The 26,498-nt window shown below is 38.3% G+C and overlaps 1 protein-coding gene across 4 annotated transcripts in view; it reads right to left on the reverse strand.

Annotated features, from left to right (window-relative positions):
• NR5A2 (nuclear receptor subfamily 5 group A member 2) overlaps positions 1-26,498 on the reverse strand; it is a 185,564-nt gene that overhangs the window by 62,240 nt on the left and 96,826 nt on the right. For all 4 annotated transcript variants that reach the window (XM_021003097.2, XM_021003102.2, XM_021003098.2 and 1 more), the window contains exon 6: positions 11,137-11,284. In XM_021003097.2, the coding sequence (XP_020858756.1) occupies positions 11,137-11,284 (148 nt within the window). The remainder of the gene's footprint in view (positions 1-11,136; positions 11,285-26,498) is intronic.

The raw sequence follows: 26,498 nt of genomic DNA on the forward strand, positions 1-26,498 counted from the left end.
CTCTAAGCTTCAGTTTCCCCATCTGTAAAAGAAGGAGAAAGGACTAAATGAGATCATCTAAGGTCCCTTCTAGCTCTAGCATTCTGTGATTCTGAGAAGAAATCAAAAGACAGGAAAGTTAAATGGGTTATACATTGTTGGGTATTTATATATTGGGATTACACATTGTCAGGGTGGACTGATGATAGAGTCATAGAACTGGAGCTGAGAAGGACCTTAGAAACAATCTAAGTAATTAGTTTTTACTTAGGTTCAGTTATCGTGTCCGACTCTTCGAGACCCCATTTGAGGTTTTCTCAGCGGAGGTACTGGAGTGGTTTGCCATTTCCTTCTCCAGCTCATTTTACAGATGAGCAAACTGAGGCAAACAAGGTTAAGTGATTTGCCCAGAGTCATACAGCTAGCAAGTGTCTGAGGCTGGATTTGAACCCGTGTCTTCTTGACTCCAGGTCTGGTACTCTACCTACTGTGCCACAGAGCTGCCCCAAGTAATAGTTATTCCAAATCTTTGTGAACTCCTTTGCTTCCAGATATGTGATTTTATTTGTAGGCAGCTACTGGTATAGAAACTCCTACCCTGTTTTCCTGCTGGAGGTATTGGAGATTTGCCCAGTGGCATTGAGAGTTTAGGGTTCTGGAATGAGTATATTGTAAGAGGCAGACCTGGAATTCAGGTCTTCTTGACTCTCAGGTTCACCATCTGCTTGGCAGCACTCCCTCTCAATTGACTGCTTATATTTATAAAATATTTGGGGAATTTTCTGGACTTATGGCTTCAAAAAACAAAACTTTATACTTTTAGGCCCATTTTCTGGAAGATTACAATACTTTATATCACTTGTACTCATGTTTGACTGTATGACAGATTGCTTTGGAATGTGTTGACAATTAGCCGGTCTAATTTAGCTCTGTTTTCTAATTGCCAGCTTCAATTAAACTTCATCTTCATGGCCATATAGATTTTATGTTGAGAAATCTTCCAGTCATTCTGTTCAAAACTTTAGGGGAAAAAAATTCATGAGGCAATTTCTGGGATGTGAGGTGTAGGTAGGAATGTGTCTTTACTTCAGCTCTATGACTATAATTTTAACGCTTGCTCCCAGCAGGAAAAATTACACTGTAATTTGAAAACATTTTTAGATTTGGAGTCTATTCAGATTTCACTTGGTAGGGTTGAATTGCTAAAAAGTAAGGTAAGCCTGAGATTAATAGGATATCTTTTAGCCTTTGATTTGATTTTGCTGCCATATAAGCACATTTTATTTTATTTATATACATATCACACACACACATAGTCCTGCTTGGTGGCTCAGTGGATAGAGCACTGGGTCTGGAGTCAGGAAGACCAGAGTTCAAATCTGGTCTCAGACACTAGCTGTGTGACCCTGGGCAAGTCACTTAACCCTGTTTGCCTCAGTTTCCTCATCTGTAAAGTGAGCTGGAGAAGGAAATGGCAAGCCAATCTAATATCTCTGCCAAGAAAACTCCAAATGAGGTCACGAAGATATGACTGAAACGGCTCAACAACAAAAAACATACATGTCCCAAATATACGTACAGGAATGTAGTAAGGATTCTGTGATTTCATTATCATGGTGTACTGCAGGGCAAGAGTCAATGGGCTTTGGAATAAGAGGATCTGAATTCTAATCTTGCCTCTTTCCTGCAATAAGTCACTGCATGACTTTGAGCAAGGCACATTTAGTCATTCTGGGCCTTTGTTTCCTCACCTGAAAATGAGGGGGGATGGAATAGTTAGCCTCTAAGGTACCTGGCAATAAATAGGGGCAGCTAGGGGGTGCAGTGGATAGAGCACTAGATCTGGAGTCAGGAAGATCTGAGTCCAAATACAGTTCAGACATTTACTTGCTGTATGACTTTGGGCAAGTCGCTTAACTCCATTTGACTGGGTTCATCATCTGTAAAATGGGGACATACTGGGGAAGAAAATGGAAAACCACTCCAGTATCTTTGCCAAGAAAACTCCACGGACAAAAGTCCGGGTGGAGTCAGACGTGACCAAACCACTGAACAACAACAGGTACCAGGTAGCTCCAAAGCTAAGGTCCTAGGGAGTTGATTAAGGCATATAGAAATGACTTGTTTAGGCTCCCATAGAAACATAATGAAAACCCTGACCCTCAAGTCTCATACTCTACTGATTATTCCACACTGCTTCATGTCAGTGCATATACTCACACACATCCATACCCATAACTCCTCCCATTCCCACAGAGTTATATTATTTTAAAACTTTAGTTACAAAGTTAACTTGTTAAGTTATATGGAGGATGTCATTGAAGAAAGGTAGGAGGGAGAAAAGATCTGTTGATCACATGGCAAGATAACCAATGGACAGCCCAATTACTCCAGTGATATACTTTCAATGTCAAAAGAATGGAAGGAATGAGTGAATCCCCTGTGGAAAACCAGTGGGAAGATCATCACATCTAGAACTGGACGAGACCTCAGACGCCATTGGGTCCAACTCCTTTATGTTACAATTGAGAAAATGGGAGACACAGAGTTTAAAGGACTTGACCAGGGTGACACAAAGCAGATGAAAATGTGGAAATGGAACCCAAGTCTTTCACTGCTGTATGCACTACACAGTGTTGCTTCTCATGGACAAGAGGATCAGCAGGCACAGGTGGGTAGCAATCTACACTATTGAAGAGAATACTTGTACCTGTGAGATCAGAGATCTCCTGGAGGATTGGAAAGTTACCATGGCACATGTTTTTCTCCTCAGTAACTTGCTAAAGAGCCCCCCACCTCCAACATGCCGGCTAATTGTTCTCTTTCCTAATAATTACTTTTGAAAATTTATCAACGCATTCAGGGAGTCACCAGCTACTTTTATTCACGGTTTTGCCTCCTTTAAAAACACTTTCTTTGGGATGGGGCTGAATCCATAGCCGGAGCTGAGGGTCTTCACTTCTTAGCACAAAGGGTTATTAGAAGAGGATATGGATCGTCCTCTAAAGTTGATTAAGACTTTCTAGTAGTGCCCCAACCTAACCATTCATTGTGATGTAAATAGGGGTGAGAGGATCTGGGTTAAAATCCTAGCTGCGCCACCCACTGTTTGTGCAAATGTGAACAAATCCCAGCTCTTAGATCTTAATCTCTTTGATCCGCCTCTGTAAAAGGAGGAGCCTGGAAACGATCTAAGGTCCCTTCCAGCTCTTAATCAACAATGATCTTAACTGATAGCTATCCTACATGCTAAATGGAAGCCCATCTCAGATACTAGTTAGCAGTGTGGCCCTGGGCAAGTCACTTAACCACCATTTACCTTCAGTTTCTCGTCTGTAAAATGGGTATAATAATGGCACCTAATTCACAGGGTTGTTGTGAGAAACAAATGCTATATTTGTAAAGCATTTAGTGCAATACCTTACTTCTTGTTCAGTCACGTCCAACTCTTTGTGACCTCATTTGGGATTTTGTCGGCAAAGATACTGAAGTGATTTGTCATTTCCTTCTCCAGTTCATTTTCCAGTTGAGGCAACTGAAGCAAACAGGGTTGGGTGACTTGCCTAAAGTCATACAGCTAGTAAGTGTCTGAAGCTGGATTTGAACTCAGGTTTTCCTGACTCCAGGCAAGATACTCTATCCAGTGCACCACCTAGCTAGTGCCATATAGTAGGTGCTATACACACACACACACACACACACACACACACACACACATATTATTATTATTATTACTTAACCTGTCTGAGTGTCAATTTCCTCATCTGTAAAATAGAGACAATTATAGCACCTAACAAGTTGTGAGGTTTAAAAGTGCTTTGTGATCCTTAAAGTGTTACATATGTGCCAGCTATTATTATTAATGATGTTATTGTTCAACTAAGAAGGAATTATACAATACATAGGATTTAGAATTTGTTGTAAATTAATATAATAATAATGACAATAATAAGAGCTGGCATTTATGTAATGCTTTAAGGTTGCCAAAATACTTTACACTCAGTATCTCATTTGTTCCTCTCAACAACCGCTCTAGGTACGGGCCATTATTATGCCCATAATAGAGATGAGGAACTTGAGGCTCTGAAAGTTCATGTGACTCACTCATGGCCCCACAGTTAGTAAGTAACAGAGACTGGAACTGAACACATCTTCCTCACTCCAGGCTCAGCACTGGAGCCACTACGGCATCTGTTACTTTAGTACTTTTGCCAATTTACTTCCTGGGATCAGCGAATTCCTAACAAAGTTAATTCTTAAAGTTAAAGCGTAGACCAAACTGTAATCTCCTCTGTTCAGTTTTTAAAGCCCTTCACAATCTGGGTCCAACCTATCTTTCTAGCCTCATCAGACATTGCTCCACCTTCCCACACTCTGTGGTCCAACCAAGCTGGCTTTCCCTCTATTCTCACGTACCACTCCTCTGCACAGGTTGTCCTCTATGCCTAGAACATGCTTTTTCCTCACCTCTGCCTAAAAGAATCCATCTCTGAAATCATCACCTTCTACACCAAACCTTTCCTAGTCCCATCAATTGTGATCCCCTCCCTCCAAACTACTTTGTATTGAACTACTTTGGATTTATTCTCTATATCTTGAATATGGACCCCTTGTCCCCCTTGATAGAGTGTAAACTCTTTGCAAGCAGAGATTTTTTCTGTTTTGTGTGTTTGTACCCCTAGTACCTAGCCTAATGCTTGACACATAGTGGGTGCTTAATCAGCCTGTATCAGTTAGCATTTTACCACTTTTTTTAGTTGTGCAAATTGAGTCTAAATAGTTCATCTTGTTTAACAATTAATTTTTCTAGGTGTTTGAGATTTAGAATAAGAGTTCTTAACCAGGATACATTTTAATGGGTCATGGGTTTGGATAGGATTTTTTTTTTTTTTACATTTTAGTTTTCACTACCCTCTAACTGAAAAGTAGCATTTCTTTCAGTTAATATTGTTCTAACAAGGAAGCATATAGGCTTCACCAGACTGCCAAAAGGCTGCCACACACACCAAGGATTGAGAGCACCTGTCCCAGAGTCAATGTGGTCATATGGAATTTGGAATCAGTGGACCTAGATTTGATGTTACTTTTGTTGCCTGTATGATCTTGGACCAAGGCATCCTCCCTCTCTGCATTTTATTTTCCTTGTCTATGAATTGAAGGAGTTGAGCTTAATGACCACAAGGTCTCTTCCAGCCCTAAATCTTTGACTCATTTCTTTGGTGGAACAAAATGACCCCCAACTCCTCTATTTTTATCTGGGATAGAAATTATTTTTAACCGTCTTCTTGATCCCTGGCCTCTGGCATTTGATAATTTCTCTTTTTTTTTGGCAGAAATCTATTCCCTTATTATATCTGGTTTGGTTTCAGCTTGACTTCAGGTTTCTAGGCCCGCATGCTCAAAATCTAGGCATCATCCTTGCCTTCTTCTGCTCCTTCTACCCTCCCATTGAAACAGCTGATAAGCCTCATTGTTTCTGTCTTTGCATTCCCACAGCTGCTATGTGAATAGTCAAATCCCTTCAGACCTCTACAAAGGCAATAGTATCCTGACTCTCACCTCCAATCCACTCTCCTAATCCACTCTCCTAATCCACTCTTCATACCACTTCGAGGTTAATCTTTCTTATATCCAATTCTGATCCTGTCCATCTATTGTTGAAATTATTAACCGACTTTCTCCGCAGTATAAGAAAGGGGCTTCCTCCTCTCCAAATATAGCCCAGACTCCTTAGCCTGTCATTCAAAGTCCTCCAAAATTCTGCTATCCTATGGTAGCCATCTTGGGCAAATAAAAATTGTCTTCAAGAGTCCGAAGGGCCCATATATGGAAGAGGGATTAGACTTGAACTGTTTGGATTCAGAGGGCAGAATTAGAAGTTATGAGTAGAAGGTTCAGAGGGACAGATTTGGGCTCAATCTATGGGAAAACTTCCTAACAATTAGAACTATCCAAGATGGAATTGGACTCCTTTGAGAGGTAGTAGAATCCCTATCATGGAATGTCTTCAGATGAAGGCAAACCAATTGTTGGAGATGTTGGTAGATGTAGGTTGTTGCCTCTAGATAGTCTCTGAGGTCTTCCTATTCGGAGATTTTGTGACACCCTTCTAATCTTATCTCAGATTCTTTCCCCACCTCCAAGTATTCTGTGGTTCCTTGAAACTAGACTACTTTCTGTTCAACACACACTGCTTATCCTTTCCCACCTCCACGCCTCATCTCATGCCATTCACTAGTCCTGGGATGTCTTCCCCCAAAACTGCACCTGTCAATGACCCCCCATGTCATTCAAGATCCAGTTCAAATTCCAATTCAGTCTGAATTGATCCTTCTTCATTTGGAACAACTCATAGTAGTCAAGGTAGTACTTTGTACTTCTTACATGTACTTTTCAGATACTTTAAAAAAAATATTAGGAGCACCACGGCATAGGGTCAAGAATGGATGGGTTCATATTCTGAGATAGATCTTTTCTAGTTGGGCAGCCTTGGGCAGATTACTTAGCTGATTTGTGCCTTGGTTTTCCTATCTATAGAATGGATGTTGGAATTGATAGCATTATATCCCCTTCTAGATTTAACTTGGTGATCCTATAATTATGGTTAATTGGGTATTCGTTATCTATTTTATACTTGAGTGTAAACTCATTGAGCTCAGGGGCAGTTTCTTATTTGTTTTTGTGTCTCCTTTTGTACCTACTATAGTGTTCTAGACATAGTGGGTGTCTAATAGATATTTGTTGAATTAAATTTAGCTCTGAAGCCAGAGGTTAATTTTCATTTTAGCCAGGCACTTGAAAGGCTGAAGAAGTCAACAACAGTGCCTACTATGTGTATGTACTGTAGTAAGTGCTGGCAAAAAACAAACAAATATGTCCCTGCTTTCAAAGTACCTGCTCATAGTCATAAGACAGAGGGGGAAGGCAATGTGAAAAATAAGTACGTACAAATGATATAAACAGGATAAAATGGAGATAATCATAGTGGGTAGGCACTAGCATTAAGGGGGATCAGGAAAGACTTCTAGTTGAAGATGAGATTTTAGCTGGGAGTTGAAGGAAGTCAAGGAAGACAGAACAATGGAAATAAGGAAGGAGAGAATTCCAAGCTAGTGAAAGTAGGGTATCTCATTTGAAGAACAACAGAGACCAGTATCACAGGACTGTAAGTGGATAGGTGTAAGGTGTAAGAAGACTGGAAAAGAGGAAACAGCCAGGTCATGGAGGGCTTTAAAGGCCAGAGGAATTTATATTTGACCATGGAGGTAATAGAGAGTCACTGAAGTTGATTGAGTAGGTACACTTGTGCTTTAGGAAGATCAATTTGGCAGCTGAGTGGAGTTGCCTTAGCCATTGTGTGTTCAGGTAAAGTGACTTCTTAGCTGGCACATTTTAAACTTGGTACTCTGAATACTTAGAATATATTAATTTTCCTTATGAGGCAGGCTTGATCACATAATGCCATATTTGGGATACTGTGTTTCTAAACTGGCAAGCTGTCTTCTGTTCTGCATTTGCTCTGTAGGAGCTCCTGTCGATAGGAATTCACCCTCTCTCTGGAATGACCATGATGTTGCTTGGGGATAATGATACTATTTCCTTCTTCCTCCAACTGCAGTCATTTCTGTCCTCATGATTCATTTTGGCTTTTGTTAGTGGTAGACAACATAGCACATTCACCATAACATTTTAGCCTGCTCTGGAGCCATTGATTTTAGGGAGCCAATGCAACTCCTTACTTAGAAAATCTTTTCATTTCCTAAGTTATCAATGGGGTTGTTCCAGTTAGGTTATTAAATATTTAGGCACAGTCTATAGGCAGTTTAATTTGAAATAAAAAACCTATCAAGTATATAGCCTATGTCTCTGTACAGTATTGCATAACCCAGCACTGTCTCAAGAAACTGGATAGTTTATGATGAGGGAAGTGTTCTTGCAACAGCCAAATAAACTGTCACATATCTTGGGATGCAGAGCCAGATCCATTTTTACTGAGTTAACTTTAAGGTTTCCAAGGACATCGTCCCATTTGGGATTTTAAAAGTTCTGCAAATTTAAATGCAAAACATAGTTCTAGATGTCTATTTTTTTCCCCTAGCCTTTTTATTTTAACCTGAGAAATCCATTTCATTTCTAGGTTCAGTTCAAAGCATCCCACATCACTTCAAATCTGTCTTTTCTCATTCAGACACAGGGAAATCAGTGTTTTCTTGGTGGGCCCTTGCCATTTGGTTGATTTCTACTTCACTATTGTGGTCCTGATGGTGCTGTCCTAGTGATGAATTTCTGGGTATGCATTTCCCCCCCTTTGCTCTCAGAAACATGTTGTGATAATTAAATAGTTCATTTGCTAACATCCTAATTTGAAGAGTCTAACACCTGCAAGACAGAAACTATGAGTATCTCTTCAGGAGTCAGGAGAGCTGAACTCAGCAATTTCCCACATGTGGATGTTACCGGTATTCTAATTCCTTGCTATAGCCTTTCAGCTGAGAACAACTGTCGAGCTTTTTCATTTCCCTACTAAATCAGGGAGCCAACACTGCAGACTACACAGAAGCTTCCTATAAAGTTTTTCATTGATTTAAAAATAGAGAAAGAGAGCTCTTTTTTTTAAAGCCCTCTTGTTCTTTTCAGCAATCTCTTGTAATTTCTGTTCACCAGTATCTTAGCTCTTAAGTGACTGTTTTTATTTAGTTTCCCCTTGCCTTTCATTTTCCTCTAAAATGAATCAAAAGCATTTTTATTGAAAAATTATTTGGAATATTTTACCATTAGGTTGCCAATGCTTTGCTACTTTGAAAAGCAAATTTTGGCTGAAACCTCTGCTTGCTTTTGCTCTAAAAGGTCTGTGTGTGTATGAGGTGGGGGGTGGGGATGGGGAAGGAGGAGTCTGTGCTTAAACAAAAAAGAGATGATTAGGCTCTATCTGCACTGGTAGCCTGGTGACTTGAAAGTTAATGTATCTCTATAAATGTCAGAAAGTACCAGAGAATAACTTAGACACTGGGGAAAATCTGGCTCAATATTTTCAAGAAGACAATGTGTGAGTTTACAGAAGGTTTGCTCCCCATCCCTGTTTCCAAATAATAAAAGAGAGTGAGATAATTATGTAACATGAATCAGACCACTCAATAGAAAGATTAAAGTGATGCAAACCAAAGCTGGCTCATAGCAAATGTGAACATTTTCAAACGAAATTCAGTTATTCAGCTAATTTAAAATACCATTGAAGTGAGATGAATCTTTTTAAATATTTTATCACTGAGTTGTTATAATGTTCCTTCTACAGATATTACTACATCACCATCTAATTACTGATAAAATATACCAGAATTAAAAAAACCCAACAACCCAGAAATCTTGCCATATACAAACTTGGGTTAATTTGTGAGATAACATCATGCTACTTGAGAAAATTTTCTAAAACCTCTGTGTCTGAAGAGAAGATATAACTTCAAAAGCTGAGATTTCTTAGTGTTTTGTGTTCAATTACATTAAATGGAATCTAGTCTAGAATCTTTGAACAATATAGTTGATCAGTAAAGTTCTTTCTATTTTTTTTAACATTTCTATTTGCTGTGCTTTATCATAGTTTCCAAACTATGAAACTCTACCACTTTTTTCTTTCTTTCTTTCTTTTTTTTTTTTTTTTAACACTGACTACATGTGAAAAATTAACTCTGGTTATATTATTTCAAACTATTCCTTTAATTAGCAACAGTTGTGTTGTACTGTCAAGGAGAATTTAAGAAATTTAAGGACCCAATTTGGGAAGCAGGCACATCTGTTTTACTTTGCAATTTAAACATTTCATTATTGTTTTATTTCGCTGTATATGAATTCACAACTATCCTCTAACTGAAAACTAAAGAAAAAACACATGTTGGTAAATCTGATTTCTGCATATTTTTTCTTTCAAGGGAAGTCTCCTCCCTCAGCTGTCTGCCAATAAGTAATAAATGCATTTGGCAAAAAGTTTATTTAAGTTGGCTTTATTAAGCTAACAAAATGCAAAAATCAAGCAAGGGACAGGCAGAAAATGTGTTCCTTTGAAGTCAGTAAAATCCATCTCCTTAATCCTTTATTTAAAAAAAAAAGTCCTGACAATGGTAATTTTTCTTGACTGATTTACTGAGGACTTCGAGTTAAGCAATTTGAATTGTATAGGTATCTTTCCTCTTCAAAGCCCTTCCTATAATATTAACAACAATGACAAAAAACGACAACAACACTACATAGAGATGTGGTTCTTTCCTCGCTAGTTTCATGACAAACGTTCTTCCTATGGGCAAGTGTTCACGTTTCTTTATGAATGTTGTCTATAGCTAACTTAGGTAGCTCCACCAACATTGATTCAGCTTTGTAAAATAGGCTTTTTATTTCTATCTACTTCTCAGAGAGGCAGCATGGTGGACTAGATATTGGTCTGGCCTTGGAGTCAAGACTTGCTGCTGACACGTTAACTGTGGGACGCAGGGCAGCCACTTAACTTCTCTTTGCCTCAGGCAACTCTCTAAATTACATTTGAGTTACCAATTTAATCTGCAGAAAAGAAGGGAGTTGCCATACTGGGAGTTTTCTATGTCAGTAACAATGTCATATTTTGCCCCTGTCCCCGGCTCTTCCTTCCCCAAACCACAGATATACTTGGATCCAAACCGAAAGCAGAGTGCTGAAAAGGTGGTCATAGAAACCCTTCCTCTGACGGAGGGGTACTGAAACTCATGACTGCAGACCGTGCTTCTTTTTCTTAGAGACTTTCACCTATACCCCTCAATGATCTTAATGAGTACTATTTTTACTTGTGGAAAAAACAATCCAGGACTCTATCCTAATATCCCTTTATCCATACCCTGACAATATATCCACTGAAGCTTATGGAATTGTAAACTCCGGGAGGACAGGGACTTTCGGTTTTGTCTTTATATCCCCCGATCCTTACATAATACCTTGCATATGGTAAGTGCTTAGTATCTGTTGAATTGAATTGATACCCAAGGTGATTATTGATCACATATAAATATTGTTGTAAATCAGCATTTGAAGAATCAAAGGAAAAACTTTTTTTAAAGTATAGTAATCTCTTCCCCCAAGCTCCAAAACCAGGAAAACACTGCGCATCCAGTTCAAAATACACGTAATGAGATTCCTTACCTAAACTAAAGAGCACTAAGAATTTCAGACACACAAACTCTCGTAGATCAAACTGCAGAGAACGAAGCTTGGCCACTAGTTCCTGGGCATGGCTCATCAGGTTGTTGAGGGTGGCTCCAGCTTGAGATGCAATTACAGAATAATCCACCTGCAAAAAAGAACCACATTGGAATGTTACAAGAACCAGAAAGGGACAAACCAAAAGCCAAAGAATACAAACAATTTCAGCAAATGGAAGCAATAATGGCAATGTTTTTCCATAGAATGAGTTTGATTCTACGGACTGTAATGCATTGTATCCCACCCCTCCAAAGTATCTCTTTTATTCTAGAAATGGAAGGCAATTTTATATATAGACATATGTCTACAGAGACATATATCTCTATATACATATAGATGCATATTTATACATATAGAGATATAGATGTGTCTACATAGACACATCTACATACACACATAGATATTTGTATATATCTATACATATAGAGATAAAGATATGTGTCCATATAGACATCAATCTACTTAGATATATATCTATATATATTTGTACTATCCATCTAAAATGCTTAGCAACTATGGTTAAATATCACTGTCACACAGGGAGAGAAAATATTTTTAATGTAATTTGTTTGGGAAGTACCATGTTTATTAGGAAAAAAAGAACAAACCTCACAAAATTGAGCAAAACTACCAAAGTGATATTTTTTTCAGGGTGATGTTTTTGTAGTTTTCTCCCAAGAGAGTAATAACCTCACTTTTAAGAAATGTTTTTCTGTGCCTTGAAAAAGCTTCCATGATTCATTAGAAAAGAAAAAAATCTGTCAGGCACCAATTTTATATTATTCATGGGAACATTGGAGCTTCAATTTATAATAATAAGTTAAGATGTTTGGATGGATGTCAAGAACAGTATTGGCCTTACTGCTCGATTATACCATAATGGGAAAGCCCAGTTGGTACCTGAATCTCCCATCCTCCTCCTCTTGGAGAGCTCTCAGGCAACGGGCTACTCTTTCAGGTGCATTTAATATTTGCAGCAGCAGCAAATTTGTCTGGGAGGCAAGTCCTCATCTGCCACTCACCAAGAGCAGACTGTATTAAATTTTTATATTTATTGACATTTCATTACCATAATTGACTGCTCTTGGTTCTCTTGTAGAAGGCACAGGGCTGCCTCCTAAGCAGGAGAACTGTTCCCTTGAGTAGGATTTGCAATTAAAAATAAGGCAGAATGGATTTTTTTTTATTGTGTAAATATGATGAGTTGAATTTTCAGCTTTAACTAGAGAATACCAAATGTACAAGAAACCTTTTTCAAGAGTGAGAAAAATTATGAGTCAGTGGAAAGACGACCCCCAAAGGTGTCAATCAGTTTATATAAAGTCAACTGTGCATGAAAAAGCCTTAGTTAATGTCTACTCTGTCAAGGCTTTCCCATTAAGCATGTTGCTGTCCTTTCTACTTTCTACTTGTTGGTGGGCTGATAGTTGTCCCTACAATTCAAATCTTTAAAGCCCTCAGAGATGATATAACCTTTATTTCAGAATATGGGACTGGAAAAGGGTCATAACACTTGCGACTTGGGTACCAAGCTGGAAACAGGGCTGGCAAGTGGCCAGGGTGTGATGTGTGGTGTTATTATTGTTGTTGTCATTATGATTATTCCAGTGCTTGGGCTCCACCAATCAGGAAGGCCGGTTCTCTGCCTGTCCTTAAACAGCAGTTAGGGAGCGGCTCATGACAGTTCATACCCAGGTGAACCTTGTACTAATGTGGGGGTCAGGGGAAGCCCTAGTCATGTCTGTACTCTGACTGGGCTTTAAATTCTATTACAAAAGTACATAGGCCAACTTGTTCTGCATAAAGAGAGACCAGAGCATAAGAGATTTCCCTGGAAACACTTCCCAAAGAAATTATTATTGACTAAGATCACCATCTGAGAACTTTCTCAGAAGAAGAATACAGGAGATTTTACTATCAACTGGGCTTTCCCATTATGGTAGATGGAGCACATAGAACTAGCTAGAAATGAGGAGTTGTTGGACCTCTACTATCAGTTTTAATTTCAAACGAAATAGCATACATATTAGTATTATTATATATTACAGCTTATACTTGTGAAAACTACATCTGTGTCTTGAGGATATTAATCTACTTCTAAAGCATGAGAATGGTTTTACTTTCTTCATCATTATGAATTTAAAAAATAACACAGAATTAAATGTTATCACTGCCATTTGGAAAGCATGTTAACTCTTCCTAATAAGCATGCAAATACTTGGATATAATACTTTAGAATGCATTTAAAGTGTTATAAAGTATGCATAATATTTTCAGGCAGCTAGGGAACATAGTGATAGAATGCTGGACTTTGAATCAGGAAGACCTAAGTTTGAATCGTGCCTTAGGCATGAATCTCATGACCTTGGGTAAGTCACTTAACCATTCTTAGCCTGTTTCCTCATTTGCAAAATGAGGGTAATCATAGCACCTAACTCACAGGGTTGTTATGACGATCAATAGACATGACATATGTAAAATGCTTTGCAAAACTTAAAGAGCTATGTAAATATTAGGGATAGGGACTGGAAATGATTTCATTGATATAAGACACTCTGGGATGAGGAAGCTCCTTTTATCAATACAGATGCTACTTATAGTCTTAGAATAGAGTCCTTGACCCCTATTTTTTGACTCTTAATTTTGTGTTGTTTTTTGGGCCATGGAGCCCTTTGGAAATCTGGTGAAGCCTTTGGACCCCTTCTCAGAATGATATTTTTAAAAACATAAAATAAAACATGTAGGATTATAAAAAACAATTGTGTTGTAATATAGGTATTAAAATATTTTTATAAAACAAGTTTATGGACCCCAGATTAATAACCTCTAACATGGTTACCTAGAAAACTGAGAGCTTAAGTGATTAGGTCAGACATGAACCCAGGTCTTGGTGGCTCCAAGGCTGCTTCTCATATAAATGTTAGCTATTATTATTACTATTGTTTTTGGTTATCTAGTTTTGAGTCTTATGTTTTTAAAAGGAATTGTGTGAGATTCTATACAATGATGAAACCAAATAATTGAATTTTGAAACATAAGAAATCTCAAAATATTATAACTGAAAAATATTTGCAAGTATTTCCTAGGATTTAAAAAGATGTAATCACTCAATCAAGCAGTATTTATTAAGTGCCTACTATGTGCTAAATATTATGTAAGTCATGGGGATTAGAAACACAAAAATATAATAGTTATTGCCCTCAAGGAAATAGCATGTATGTATATCAGCAAATATAGAATATATGCAAAGTCAATGTCTGGTCATTTTTTGGGGGGTGTTGGTAAAGGCATCAACTACAGGGAATCAGGAAAAGCCTTACATAGGAGATGGTGTTTGAATTGAGCTTTGAAAGAAATTAGATCTTCTGAGAGACTGAAGGTGAAAAAGGTGTGCATTTCAGGCCTGGGGAATAGCATATAGAAAGGTATGGAGATAGGAGATAAAATATCATGTATGAGGAACAACAGTGAGTAAAATGGACCTTAATAAATCTATTTATCTATCTATCTATCTATCTATCTATCTATCTATCTATCTATCTATCTATCTATCAATCTATCTATCTCATGCTTATTTGGAAGAGTGGTGGCACAGTGGATAGAGCTCCCAGATTAGAGTCAGGAAGACTTATCTTCCCAAGTTCAAATTTGACCTTAGACATTTATTAACTGTGACCCTGGGCAAGTCACTTAACCCTGTTTGCCTCAATTTCCCCCTCTGCAAAATGAGCTAGAGAAGGAAATGGCAAGCCACTCCAATATCTCTGCCAAGAAAACTCCAAATGGAGTCACAAAGAATCAGGCACGGGGCAGCTAGGTGGCACAGTGGATAGAGCACTGGCCCTGGATTCAGGAGGACCTGAGTTCAAATGTGACCTCAGACACATAACATTTACTAGCTGTGTGACCCTGGGCAAGTCAGTTAACCCTACTGCCTAACCCCCCCCCAAAAAAAAAAAGAATCGGGCACAACTGAAACAACTGAACAATAACAATGTGCTTTCAACATGGCTGTGATAATACAAAATAATAGAATTTGAGGTTTGGAAGAAGCCTCAATGACCATCTAGTCCAATTTAGTTGTAATTAAAAAAATTGTATAGCTGCAAAGAAAATGTGACTGTTCACAAATTTCTCAGTATATCTGAAACACTTTACATTTTGTTACAAACATAATTAAATTTTCTTTGTTTGGACTCTGAGTTTTTGCTCATTTCAGGGTCAGTTGGATTTGTTTTTTATGTACTTAGTAAAATTAATTGATTGCTCTCTTATACATGATCTTTTTGTCACTACAGTGTGGAAAGATATTGAAGAAACACTTTAAATTGCTGTCCCTTTCAAATAAATTTCTATCACTGGGAATAAGAAAACCACTTCAGCTAAATCATCTTTTGTTCTAAGGACTAAAATTTGGATGACTTGTACATTCTCCAGTGTCTGTCACTTTAACATGATACACAATAATAGAAGATAATGAATAAGTTGCCAGTAGACCCTTCCCTTAGGATGGATCTTACTATGTTGTTAATTAGCTAAAATATGCAAACATTAAAACTGATAACACTTCAAAGTGCTATAGAGTATTTGCATTGTAGATGCCATAATGTATTTTGTTAAACATTTGTAAAGCTTAATGCTTATACATGTTTCAGTTACTATTATTATTATCATTGTTGTTATTATTGTCTTTTTTCATATTTTTAATGGGATCTAGATAGAAACCATCCTAGTTCAAGCTGCCATCCTGCTATTATTATCATTATCATTAACAATAATAGTTACTTAGAAAAAGAAGCCGCCTCATCTGAAGAGAAAGGAATTGTTATTTGAGGAAACTTGTTGTATCAGTTCTCATTAGATCATGTTCACTATTGTAGAATTCACAAAATTTTGTCAGGAAGGGGCTTTAGAGGTCATCTACTTCACTGATTATCATAATTTAGGACATTGTATTGGATGATCTGCTGTGGTTACTTTAACAGAAAATTCTGTGAGGAAAAAGATTATTCTCTTAATGTTCATGAAAATGTGTGTTATTTTCACTGTATCTATTTTTCATTCATTCACTCCATAAAGCTTTTATTCAGTACCTACTATGTGCCAGAAAGGTCATGAAGTTACAAAGACAAAGAAAGAAAGAAAGAAAAAGAAAGAAAGAAAAAGAAAGTCTCAGTCTTCATGGAGATTGCATTCTGTTAGAACATCTTTCCATTATAAAACTACAGCGATAGATTTTTGGACAACTATTCCCCTAGTGGTGATGGGGCCATCAAAGTGAATTGGGGTGGGGGGAAGTTGGCAGTTGTTCACTGGTTAAGCTCTGCTCTGGAAATGAGCTAAGTCCAGTACTGTCCTTTGGACAAGAAAGAAGAATGTAGTGGGAGGTCCAAAATGAGTGAGCTTTGAATGAGAGAGAGAAGGCAGCTTTATCTTGTCTACTGGAAGAGAGGAGGTAATAGAGACAAGAATCCATGAATGTTGGAGGCTTCCAGGAAGCATTGTGTAAGAGTGAACAATCCTGGGGGCAGGATGCTTAATCAACCCAATCAATACTTATTAAACACCTGCTATCTGCCAGACACTGTCATAGGCACTGGATGTACTAAGACAAAAATGAAACAGTTCCTTCCCCCAATTAACTTATATTCTACTGGGGAGACAAAACAACGATAAATGTGTACAAAATATAGAGAAATGAATAAAAAGGGAAGGGGACAGAAGAACAGAGGATCAAGAAAGACTTCATGAAGAAGATGGTGTTTGGACTGAGTTTTGGAACAAATAAGGGGTTATAAGAGGTAAACATGAGGAGGAAGTGCATTCCAGTCATGGGGAAACAGTCTAAGCAAACAAAGGCAGAGAGATGGAGTATGATATGTGAGGATAATTTGGCTGGATTATAGAATGTGGGAAAAAGAGTAATATTTAACAAAGTTGGAAAAGTAAGTTGGGGCCAGGATATGAGTTTATGTTTGATTGGTCTACAGGTATTAGAGAGCTATTCAATTATTATCTTTATCATTAACAATAATAATTATTTGGAAAAAGAAGTCATCTCTAGGATGGGAGTGGGGTGGGAGAGATGAAAAAAAGAAAATTATGTGATAGCTTTATTATATATTTAAAAGGAATAGATAATTATATATAGGAGATTTTCAGTTTCATGTACAATCATCTTTTTTCTATTCTACTATGCTATGAAAATGCCTGTTTTATTTCTTAAGTTTAGGATAAAATAACATTTTTTAGAAAGAAAAGGAAGTCACTTCATCTGGAGAGAAAGGAACTGTTATTTGGGGGTAATCTGATGCATTAATTATGGTTTGATTGAGTAGAGAATAACGTGGTCAGACTTTTGTTTCAGGGAAACCTTTTTAGTAGCTATGTGGAGGTATGTGGAGAATGATCTGAAGAGATTGGAGGTGGTGAGACCAATGAGGAGGCTACAGCAATAGTCTAGGTTAGAAGTGCTAAGGGCTTGAAATGGGCTGGTGGCCATGTGAGGGAAGGAGAGAGAAGCAAGAAAGATCACAGAGGTAGAAATGAGAAGATCTGATAATGAAATGGATATATTGGAGTGAGGGAGGATGAGGAGTCAAGGATAATGCTGAAACAGCAAATCTTAGTGACTGGAAGGATGGTGATACTCTTGACAGAAATAGGAAAACTGGGAAGAAGGGTGGGTTTGGGGGATAAGATGATGAGTTCTGTTTTGGACATAATGAGCTTGGTCCTGGAAAAAACAAAGCATCCACCATACTTAGCTGTGGTGTCAACCTGAATAACCCCAGACTGGCATCTTGAATGGAGCCATTGGACTAACAGTCAAACCAGCCAAAACTGGGATAAGGAAGGGGAAGACAGGCTGTACATCATTCAAACCATTCTTTGGCTAGACTTTCAATTGGAAAAGAAATTTTGTGCTCTGCACATCCTTCTTTTTGATGCTTCTATATCTTGCATTTTGTTTTCCCCTAGTAAATTCCTCTGCAAAGATTCCAAATTTGTTTCAGCTGAAACACAGGAAAGAGAATTATACCTAAAAAACAATTTTGGTGCTCAGGGGCCAACTGTGGTGGTAACAGCTCTCCCAGTCCTTCAAATGGAAGAGGTAGAGAGGTGAAAACCCAAGAGAGTAGGATGGGACTTGGATGAACAATTCCTTTCAGTGCTAAAAGGATGAGAAGGCAGTGAGAATGGTTCTCTCACAATATCTTAGCAAGAAAGAGTTAGAAATTAACTTTGATTCTAACTTTAGGTTAAAATGTACACATTTAGAGCAAAAGGAGATAAATGATCTTCAAGGTATTTTATTTTATAGCTCTGGTAATATCCTAGGGAAAAGTATACTGGGATAACATCAGTGTGACAATTTTTAAATAAAGTACTTTACACCCAACCAGTTAGAGAATTTAAAGAGAAAAACCAAAAAGTCAATTAATCTAACTTTGCTCTTCATAAGTCCCAAACTTTTGGACTAGAAGAATTTCCCACTTCTCTAGGAAGTCATAGAATTAGAGCATTTAGTTTTACAGCAGGGATGAACAACAACAAAAAAACCCCCAACAACATTTATTAAGCACTTATGGTGTTTCAAGAACTTTAAATGATTTTTTAAAGATGACTTAGTGTGACCCTTTCACTTCTCAGATGAGAAAATTGAGGCCCAGAGATGTTAAGGGATTTGCCCAAGGTCACACAGATTAAATGTTGGAGCCAGTATTTGAACCTACAATAGCTCCTCTGGCTCCAGGCACATTCTACAGTATCTTTATCCCATGAAAGAAACAGCATTATGTAATTTTTAGTCAGAAGTCTTCTGTCACAAAACTGGCTATCAATAACTTTGGGGGTAGCCACTTAACTAATTTGAGCTCTGGTTTCTCATCTGTGAAATGAGGGGATTGGGGTGGACGAACTGATGGTCCCTTCCAACTTTGAATTCTACAATCCCAAGTCCAGCACTGGTTGTGGTGACTTTAAATCACTAGGTGAAAGGCTGAACATTTTCTCTGAAGCATTCCAATTTCACTTCTCATTTCAGCCATGGGGGTTGTGGACATGGTTGCTTAAGGTAATCATCTTTGAGGATGCCTCAAGTCCTGGGATCATAAGATCATAGGTTTAGAGCTGGAAGAGAGCCTTGAAGTCATCTGGTCCAATGCCTTTATTTTACAGGTGAGGCTCCTGAGGCCCAGAGAGTTAAGGGATTTGCCCAGGGTCAGACAGGTCTTTAGTGGCAGATAGCACTGGAGGTTCCCTCTATGGCAATGCCTTTTCTGTGACCCAATTCATTAACACTGGCACAAAGATTCACTGTTACTGGCTGTAGCTTGGCTAGCCCATAAAATATTAGCCTCAGGCATACACAGTAAAAACACATTTTTGTTTAGATCATGGCAAAAGAAGATGGCTTTTTATAAGGCTGATTTATTGCATATGGTCTTCATAGTTGGTAGCTCATCCCAGCCTCAAATGGGGATAATATATGCCTTTCTACTTTGGTTAAGACACAACAATTTTATTTATCGAGGAATGACCTTGCAGTAGTTCGTAGGAAGGAACAGAGATCTGATTTCATATTAGCATTAGAACATTCTGTAAAAGGATCTAGAGGCCAGAATCTCATCTTGTGAAGCCTGAAGTTGATATTTCTTTTTGAATTACATATCAGATGAGAACTTGACCTTACAGTTTATCTGACTTTATTTTCTCACCAAGACTACATGAATTGTGTTTGGGCTGAAGAGTACATTAAATACTGCTAGGTATCAAGAGACAAATTTAGGACCCCATGGATGTGCCAAGAAATGTCTAGAGATCATTGGCCAATTTTTATTCTTAATACATGTTCCTCTGCTAAGATCTTCCTAGGATGTCTTACTGTGGTACAATGGTGACTCTGGGTACCCAGAATTCTCCAAGGCCATGGAAGTGAAATGCAAGCTATGACTGGTTCTTCCAAGCCAGAGAGACTTTGTATATAGTCTCACAGCAGTCCATGCCTTTAAGTCCATAGCTAAGGCTCTGGAAGGTCTTACCAAGCTAGAAAGTTTTGGGATATACTCGGGATAGACTGATTACTTACTAAGAACCAGTCAGCTAAATTCAGAGAGGCTCATCTCTGGAAAGCTGGCCATTGACTGACGATTTTTAAAAAATAATCATAGCTAACATTTATATAGCCCTTTAAGGTTTGCAAAGTACTGCACATGTTATTTTATCCTGACAATGGCCCTGGAAGGTAGGTGTTATTATTAATCTCATTTTAGAGATGAGGAAACTGACACAAATAGAGGTTAAGTGACTTACCTAGGATTATATAGCTAGTAAATATGTGGGGCTATATTTGACCTCAGGTTTTCTTGACTTTAGGTCCAGTGTTTGATCTATTGTAAGTCCTAACTGCCTGGAAGGCTTACACATGAGGCCTCTTCTGATTCTCCCAGATGCTAGTGTCTTCTCTCAAAAAGCTATTTTGTACTTATGGATTTATTTGGTGTATATATTTAATATACTTAAGTATGGGCCTTTTTTCTCTCTTTCTCTACAGCAAGAGTTCTCAACTTGGGCATCTGTGAACTTAATCCTACGTAATTTATTTTACGGATTTAAAAAAAAAGTTTTCTGAGAAGGGGTCCCCATAGGCTTCACCAGAATGCCAATGGAGTCCATGATGCGAAAAGGTGAAGAACCCCTGCCCTATACAATGCACGCTCCTTAAGAGCTGGGACTGGTTCTTTTTTTTTTTTTTTGTCTTTCTATCCCCAGGGTCTAGCACAGTGCCTGTGAACACAGTAGGTGCTTAAGAAAAATGCTTGTTGATTGGTTGAGGAAGCATCTAGAATGGTAATAAAATCATGGATCTTGTGTGTTCTGTGTCATCACTAATATCTAATATAAAGTTCATATTCTCAAGAAAATTAAAAAGAAGAATTTCCACCTTATTTTAGAAGTTATCACAGATCATATGGAAGAATATTACAAAAAACTTGAAACATCTGAAATGCATGGCTTGGCTGCTTATTTATTATAATATAGGCTAATACAAGGAGCTGGATTTTGTTAATATTTTTTCTCTGTCTTAAAGAGGAGAACAAACAGAATGTTAGGGTTACTTAATATTGCTTTATTTTGAAATCCTGCCTATTTTGAAATCCCTCTTTGATTCTAGTGGGGAAAGTAACATAGACATAAAATAGTCTTTTGTAGCTTCATTGCCTCAATTCAGAGGAAAAAGAAGAAGCATGGAGGTACAAAGAAAGATGTGGCTAAGAGGATTTTGTCCAAACCATTTTATCCAAGAAAAGGAGTGATCTGGGCAATGATTGCCTGAGATGTCCTAAGTCGAAATGTGTAATCACTGATGATTTCTAGGTACTTATGTCAAGGCCTAGTCCTCCACTGGGAATAGGTGTACAGTGAGTACATCTGTTTGTGAATAAAAGTACATCCTTATAGAAGGGAAATAATCTGGTCTCTTTCTTTGCTTACTGATAACAATAGCTGCTATCTGCATAGGACTTTAAGGTTTGCAAAGTACTTTTGCATATGATCTTATCTGATACTCACTGGGAGATAGATGCTATTATCTCCATTTTACAGTTGAGGAAACTGAGGCAAATAAACTAAGTGACTTGCCCAGGGTCACCTATCTAGTAAATGTCTGAGGTAGAATTTGAACTCGGTTCTGGTCTTCTAGGCTCTAAGTTCAGCATTTTATCCATTGTGACACCTCACTGCCTATTCAATAATAGTAATAGTATCAGTTCAGACTGGTAAAGCACTCTAAGGTTTTCCCAACAGTTAAATACAATGACACCTTTGGTGCTCCGGTTCCACAATACAAATCCAGCAATTTCTACGAAATGATGGGATGATTTGGAGACGTGATTAGAGATGATTGGGTTCAATGTCAGCAGACTTGGGCTTGAGTCCTATCTTTATTACTCCTTAGCTCTATGACCTGGGCCCTAATGCTTACTATCTACTTGAGACGGAACAAGCTGCTTCAGCTGCTTTGGCCTCAGTTTTCTCATCATGATGAGATTAGATCAGGTGACTGCAGAAGTTGCTTTGATCTCCAGAACTATGATTCTATGCTCAAATCATTTGACCTAAGACTTTTGCATAAGGCAGCTGAGTGACACAGTGGATATAATGCCAGGCCAAGAGTCAGGAAACATCTTCTTCCTGAGTTCAAATCTGGCCTCAGACACCTACTAGCTGTATGACCCTGGGCAAGTCACTTCACCTTGTTTGCCTCAGTTTCCTCATCTGTGAAGTGAGCTGGAGAAGGAATGGCAGGCTACTCCAGTGTCTTTGTCAAGAAAACCCCAAATGGGATCGCGAAGAGGTGGACATGACTGAAAACAGCTGAACAACAAGACTGTGGCATCATTTGCAAAATAGTACTTACATGATCTCCCTCACAGAAAGGGGAAATAAAACATACATCCTTGACTTGAAATCACTCTGATTTTAGGTAAGAAAGGGAATTAATGCACATGATAGTTTTATTTTTGGCGCTTTGGTTTTTAGTCCTTGGGAAGAGAAGATACAGAGGCAGAGAAGGAAGGTTGGGTCAGATTATTTTATTCAACTCAGTTCACTCAGAAAAATGAATAGTCTAGTTAATAATTTCCCTGAGTAACCTAAATAATATCTAATTGCAGTCAGTTATTACTGTGATGTCATTGGACGCTCAGTTAGCAACAAGAAGTGAGAAGTTTTGTTGGGTGAATGTATCTTTACCCAGTGTATAATCAAACTATTTTGTAGTGTTATTCACCCCAGAAAAATATTAAAAAATTGTGTTATCTCTTCTTTTATGGACAAGGTATCAGGGTAGCTGGTCCACCTAGCAGTGGAATAAGAAAAAATCTGGTAACCCAAAGGGGAATTAATGAAGTTTTGTTTTGAGTTTGAGAATTGGGTGTTGCCTGTGGTATAGTCTGATGCTATAACTAGGCAATATGGGAACCTGAAATAATTTGCAATTAATTGCTAGCATTTATATAGCACTTTAAGGTTTAAGTAACAGAGTGAAATCCAATCTTTACTCTTGGCTTTGAAATTTAGACAGATGAAAAGTGCACTCATTCAACTATTTTATTTTGAAATGGTAATTTCTTTTGCTGAGGGGGAGCACTTAGTGCTAAAATAAAATGAGAAAAATAGAATATTTCTAAAGGATGGGGATGGGAGTACTTTGAGAGAGATTTACAAGAAGTCCATTTTTATTTCTGAAACTCAAACTGGAAAGAAATCAAATTAATTTGTTTGCTGAGTCTTGCTCTCCTAACGCTGTGTCTAGTTTAGATGGTCCTATGCGTAGTCATTAGACTCTCAGGTTGGGTACTTTTTGCCAAAGAATTGAATCCTGGGACTCAATGCAATTTCTTTCAGTTCAACAAGTCTTTAACCAGTGCCTATTAAGTACAGGTGTTAGGTTCTAGGGATACAGACACACAAAAGAATGAACACATTTCCTGTCCTCTCAGAACTTACATTCTACTGTGGGATACCACACCGAAGCAGATAAGTAAATACAAGATAATCTGAGAAACGAGAAAACACTAACACTTAGGAGGAGCAAGAAAGATTTCTTGGAGGAGATGGCCTTGAATAAAGTTAAGGTTTCTATTAGACAGAGATGAAGAGAGAGAACATTCTAGGCCTGGGGGCCAGCCTCTACACAGGCATGGAGTTGGGGAGTTAGCATGCCTGGTTCAGGGAACACCAAGTGGGCCAGTTTGGCTAAATTGTATATTATGTGAGAGGAGCAACAGGAAACAAACCTTCCAAGGCAGAGACTAGAGCCAGATTCCAAAAGGCTCTAAGTGCCAAGCTAAGAATTTTGTATTTAATTTCAGAGGTAACAGGGAGTCATTGAAACTTCCTGAGCTAGAGATTTAGGCTTTGAGATTATTTTGGTAGTTGCTTAGAGGACAGAATAGAGAGAAAATGATGCAGGGAGCTTAATTAGGAGTTTATTACAATGATGCAGATGGGAGGCGACAAGAGACTGAACTAGGCTGGTGGCCTTGTGAATGAAGAGAAGGGAATGGATGTAAAAAACGGATAGATAGAATAGAGGTTGACTTGACAGTACTAGTTGAACTGATGGATATGGGTATTGGGGGTTGAATTGGTTGGCTATGCTGGTGGGGTGAATGAAAGGAAATAGCTAAAGATTTGAGGCTGCAAATCTGGATGAAGAGAAGGATGGTGATACCCACAAAAGAAATAGAGAGATCTGGGTGAGGGGCTGGTTGGAATTCATGAAGGGAAAGAAGGTAATGAGTTCTGTTCAAGTTTTGTTGACTTTGAGATGCCAATGCCACATTCAGGCAGAGGTTTCTAGGAGGTATTTAATTGTGTAAGATAGGTGTTCAGGAGAAAAAAGTTAGGCTGGATACTAGATTTGGGAGCTCAGTAAGAAGAGAGAGAGAGAGAGAGAGAGAGAGAGAGAGAGAGAGAGAGAGAGAGAGAGAGAGACAGACAGAGAGAGAGAGAGAGAGAGAGACAGAGAGAGAGAGAGAGAGACAGAGAGAGAGAGACAGAGAGAGAGAGAGAGAGAGAAGAAAAGGGTCCAAAACAAAGTCCACAAATAGGGATTTGTTGATTGATTGATTAGGGGATGGCAGATGGATGATAACCCAGAAAATGAGGCAGAAGAAACTAGAAGACAGATGGCAGGGGTGGGGAGAACCAGGAGAGAGCAGCAGCATGAAAACTGAGTTTGAAGAGGACATATCTTGAGCTGAATGTCGAGGAGGAATGGGTGGTCGGTAGTGTCAAAAGCTGCAGAGAGGTCGAGTAAGGACTGACGGAAGGAATAAGCATTTATTAAGCACCTACTACATATCAGGCACTGTGCTAAGCACTTTACAAATATTTCATTTGATCTGGGAAAAGGTCATTGGAGTTAGTAATTAAGAGATCATTGGTAACTTTAGAGAAAGCAATTTCAGCCATGCGGTAGGGTCGGAAGCTAGATCACACGTGACTGAAATGTGATTATGAGGTGAGAAGCAATATGTTTATTTTTCGATGAGTTTGGCTGAGAAAGGGAGGAAAAATACATGGTAATTGGCATGATCCAGTGCCTTTTAAGAATGGGGCAGACCTAAGTGTGTTTGTAGGCACAAAGGAAGGACTAGTTGATAAGAAGACATTGAAGATAAGAAAGTGGATGCGGAGTTTGAATGGGCTTGGAGAGGGTGGTGAGGAGATGGTGGGAAAGGCAAGCTCTTGGAGGAGAAGGCACAGAACAGAGACTCAGAAAGCATATCAGTTACACTGGAGATTCAAGAAATTATCCAGAGAACCAGATTTATGAAAGATGCTAAAACAAGGACCGAAGAATACTTTTTAAGCTGTCTGCTATGAAACTTGATAGTATAGGGCAAATGAATATTGCCTGGTTTTCTACTACTCTAATTATTAATTTAGGAAAATTTTGATTTCTGTATCATAATACAGGTAATATGGAGGTATAAAACTGTCTCTTATGTTCTAATATATACTGTATTGGTTGCCAGCACTTAAGCATCTGTTGTCTTAGAAGCATTGTATCCCAATGGCTAAGGAGAGAATATAATAACTACAGAATAAGCCAGTGCACTCAAAAGGTGGGATCCAGTGGAATAAAATAAAGTTTCTTGGACATTCATTTCAATATTCCAGCCAATAACAGAATATAGCATCAAAAAGCCTGGGTTGTACATAGGGTTTTAATTTCACAAAGTAAGAGAGTTGCAGGCAGCGAGGTGGTACAATGGATGGAGCTCCAGTGGACCTGGGGCCATGAAGACTCAAGTTTAAATCTGGTCTCCGACACTTACTAGCTATGTGACCCTGGAAAAGTCACTTAATCATGGAGTGCCTCAGTTTCCCTCATCTGTAAAAGGGGGATAATAATAGCACCTACTTCCCATCTTTGTTGTGAGGTTAAAATGAGATATTTATAAAGTGTTTTGTAAACTTTAAAGTAGTAAATAAATGGTAGGTATGAATTACCTTGTCAACGTAGGAAGTGTACAAATTTTATTCTTAGCTCAATTTCAAATAGATCAAGAAGTGTGAAAGGCTTTTAATCTCATTTTCTACTAATTCCTGACATGAACTTTGAGTGCTGGTCAAGTCAGTTCTCTGACTCCATGGCCAGACCTATCTTTGCACCCGCCACCATTCTTTCCATCTGCAATGCTCTTCCTGTTCTCCCCCACCTTTCCAATATCCATTTTTTCAGGGCTCAGTTCAAGGCTGACCTTTTCCCTAGAGTCTTCCCTGAA

Source organism: Phascolarctos cinereus, unplaced genomic scaffold (assembly GCF_003287225.1).
Source record: "Phascolarctos cinereus isolate Bilbo 61053 unplaced genomic scaffold, phaCin_HiC Scaffold_5;HRSCAF=322, whole genome shotgun sequence".
Lineage (NCBI taxonomy): Eukaryota > Metazoa > Chordata > Mammalia > Diprotodontia > Phascolarctidae > Phascolarctos > Phascolarctos cinereus.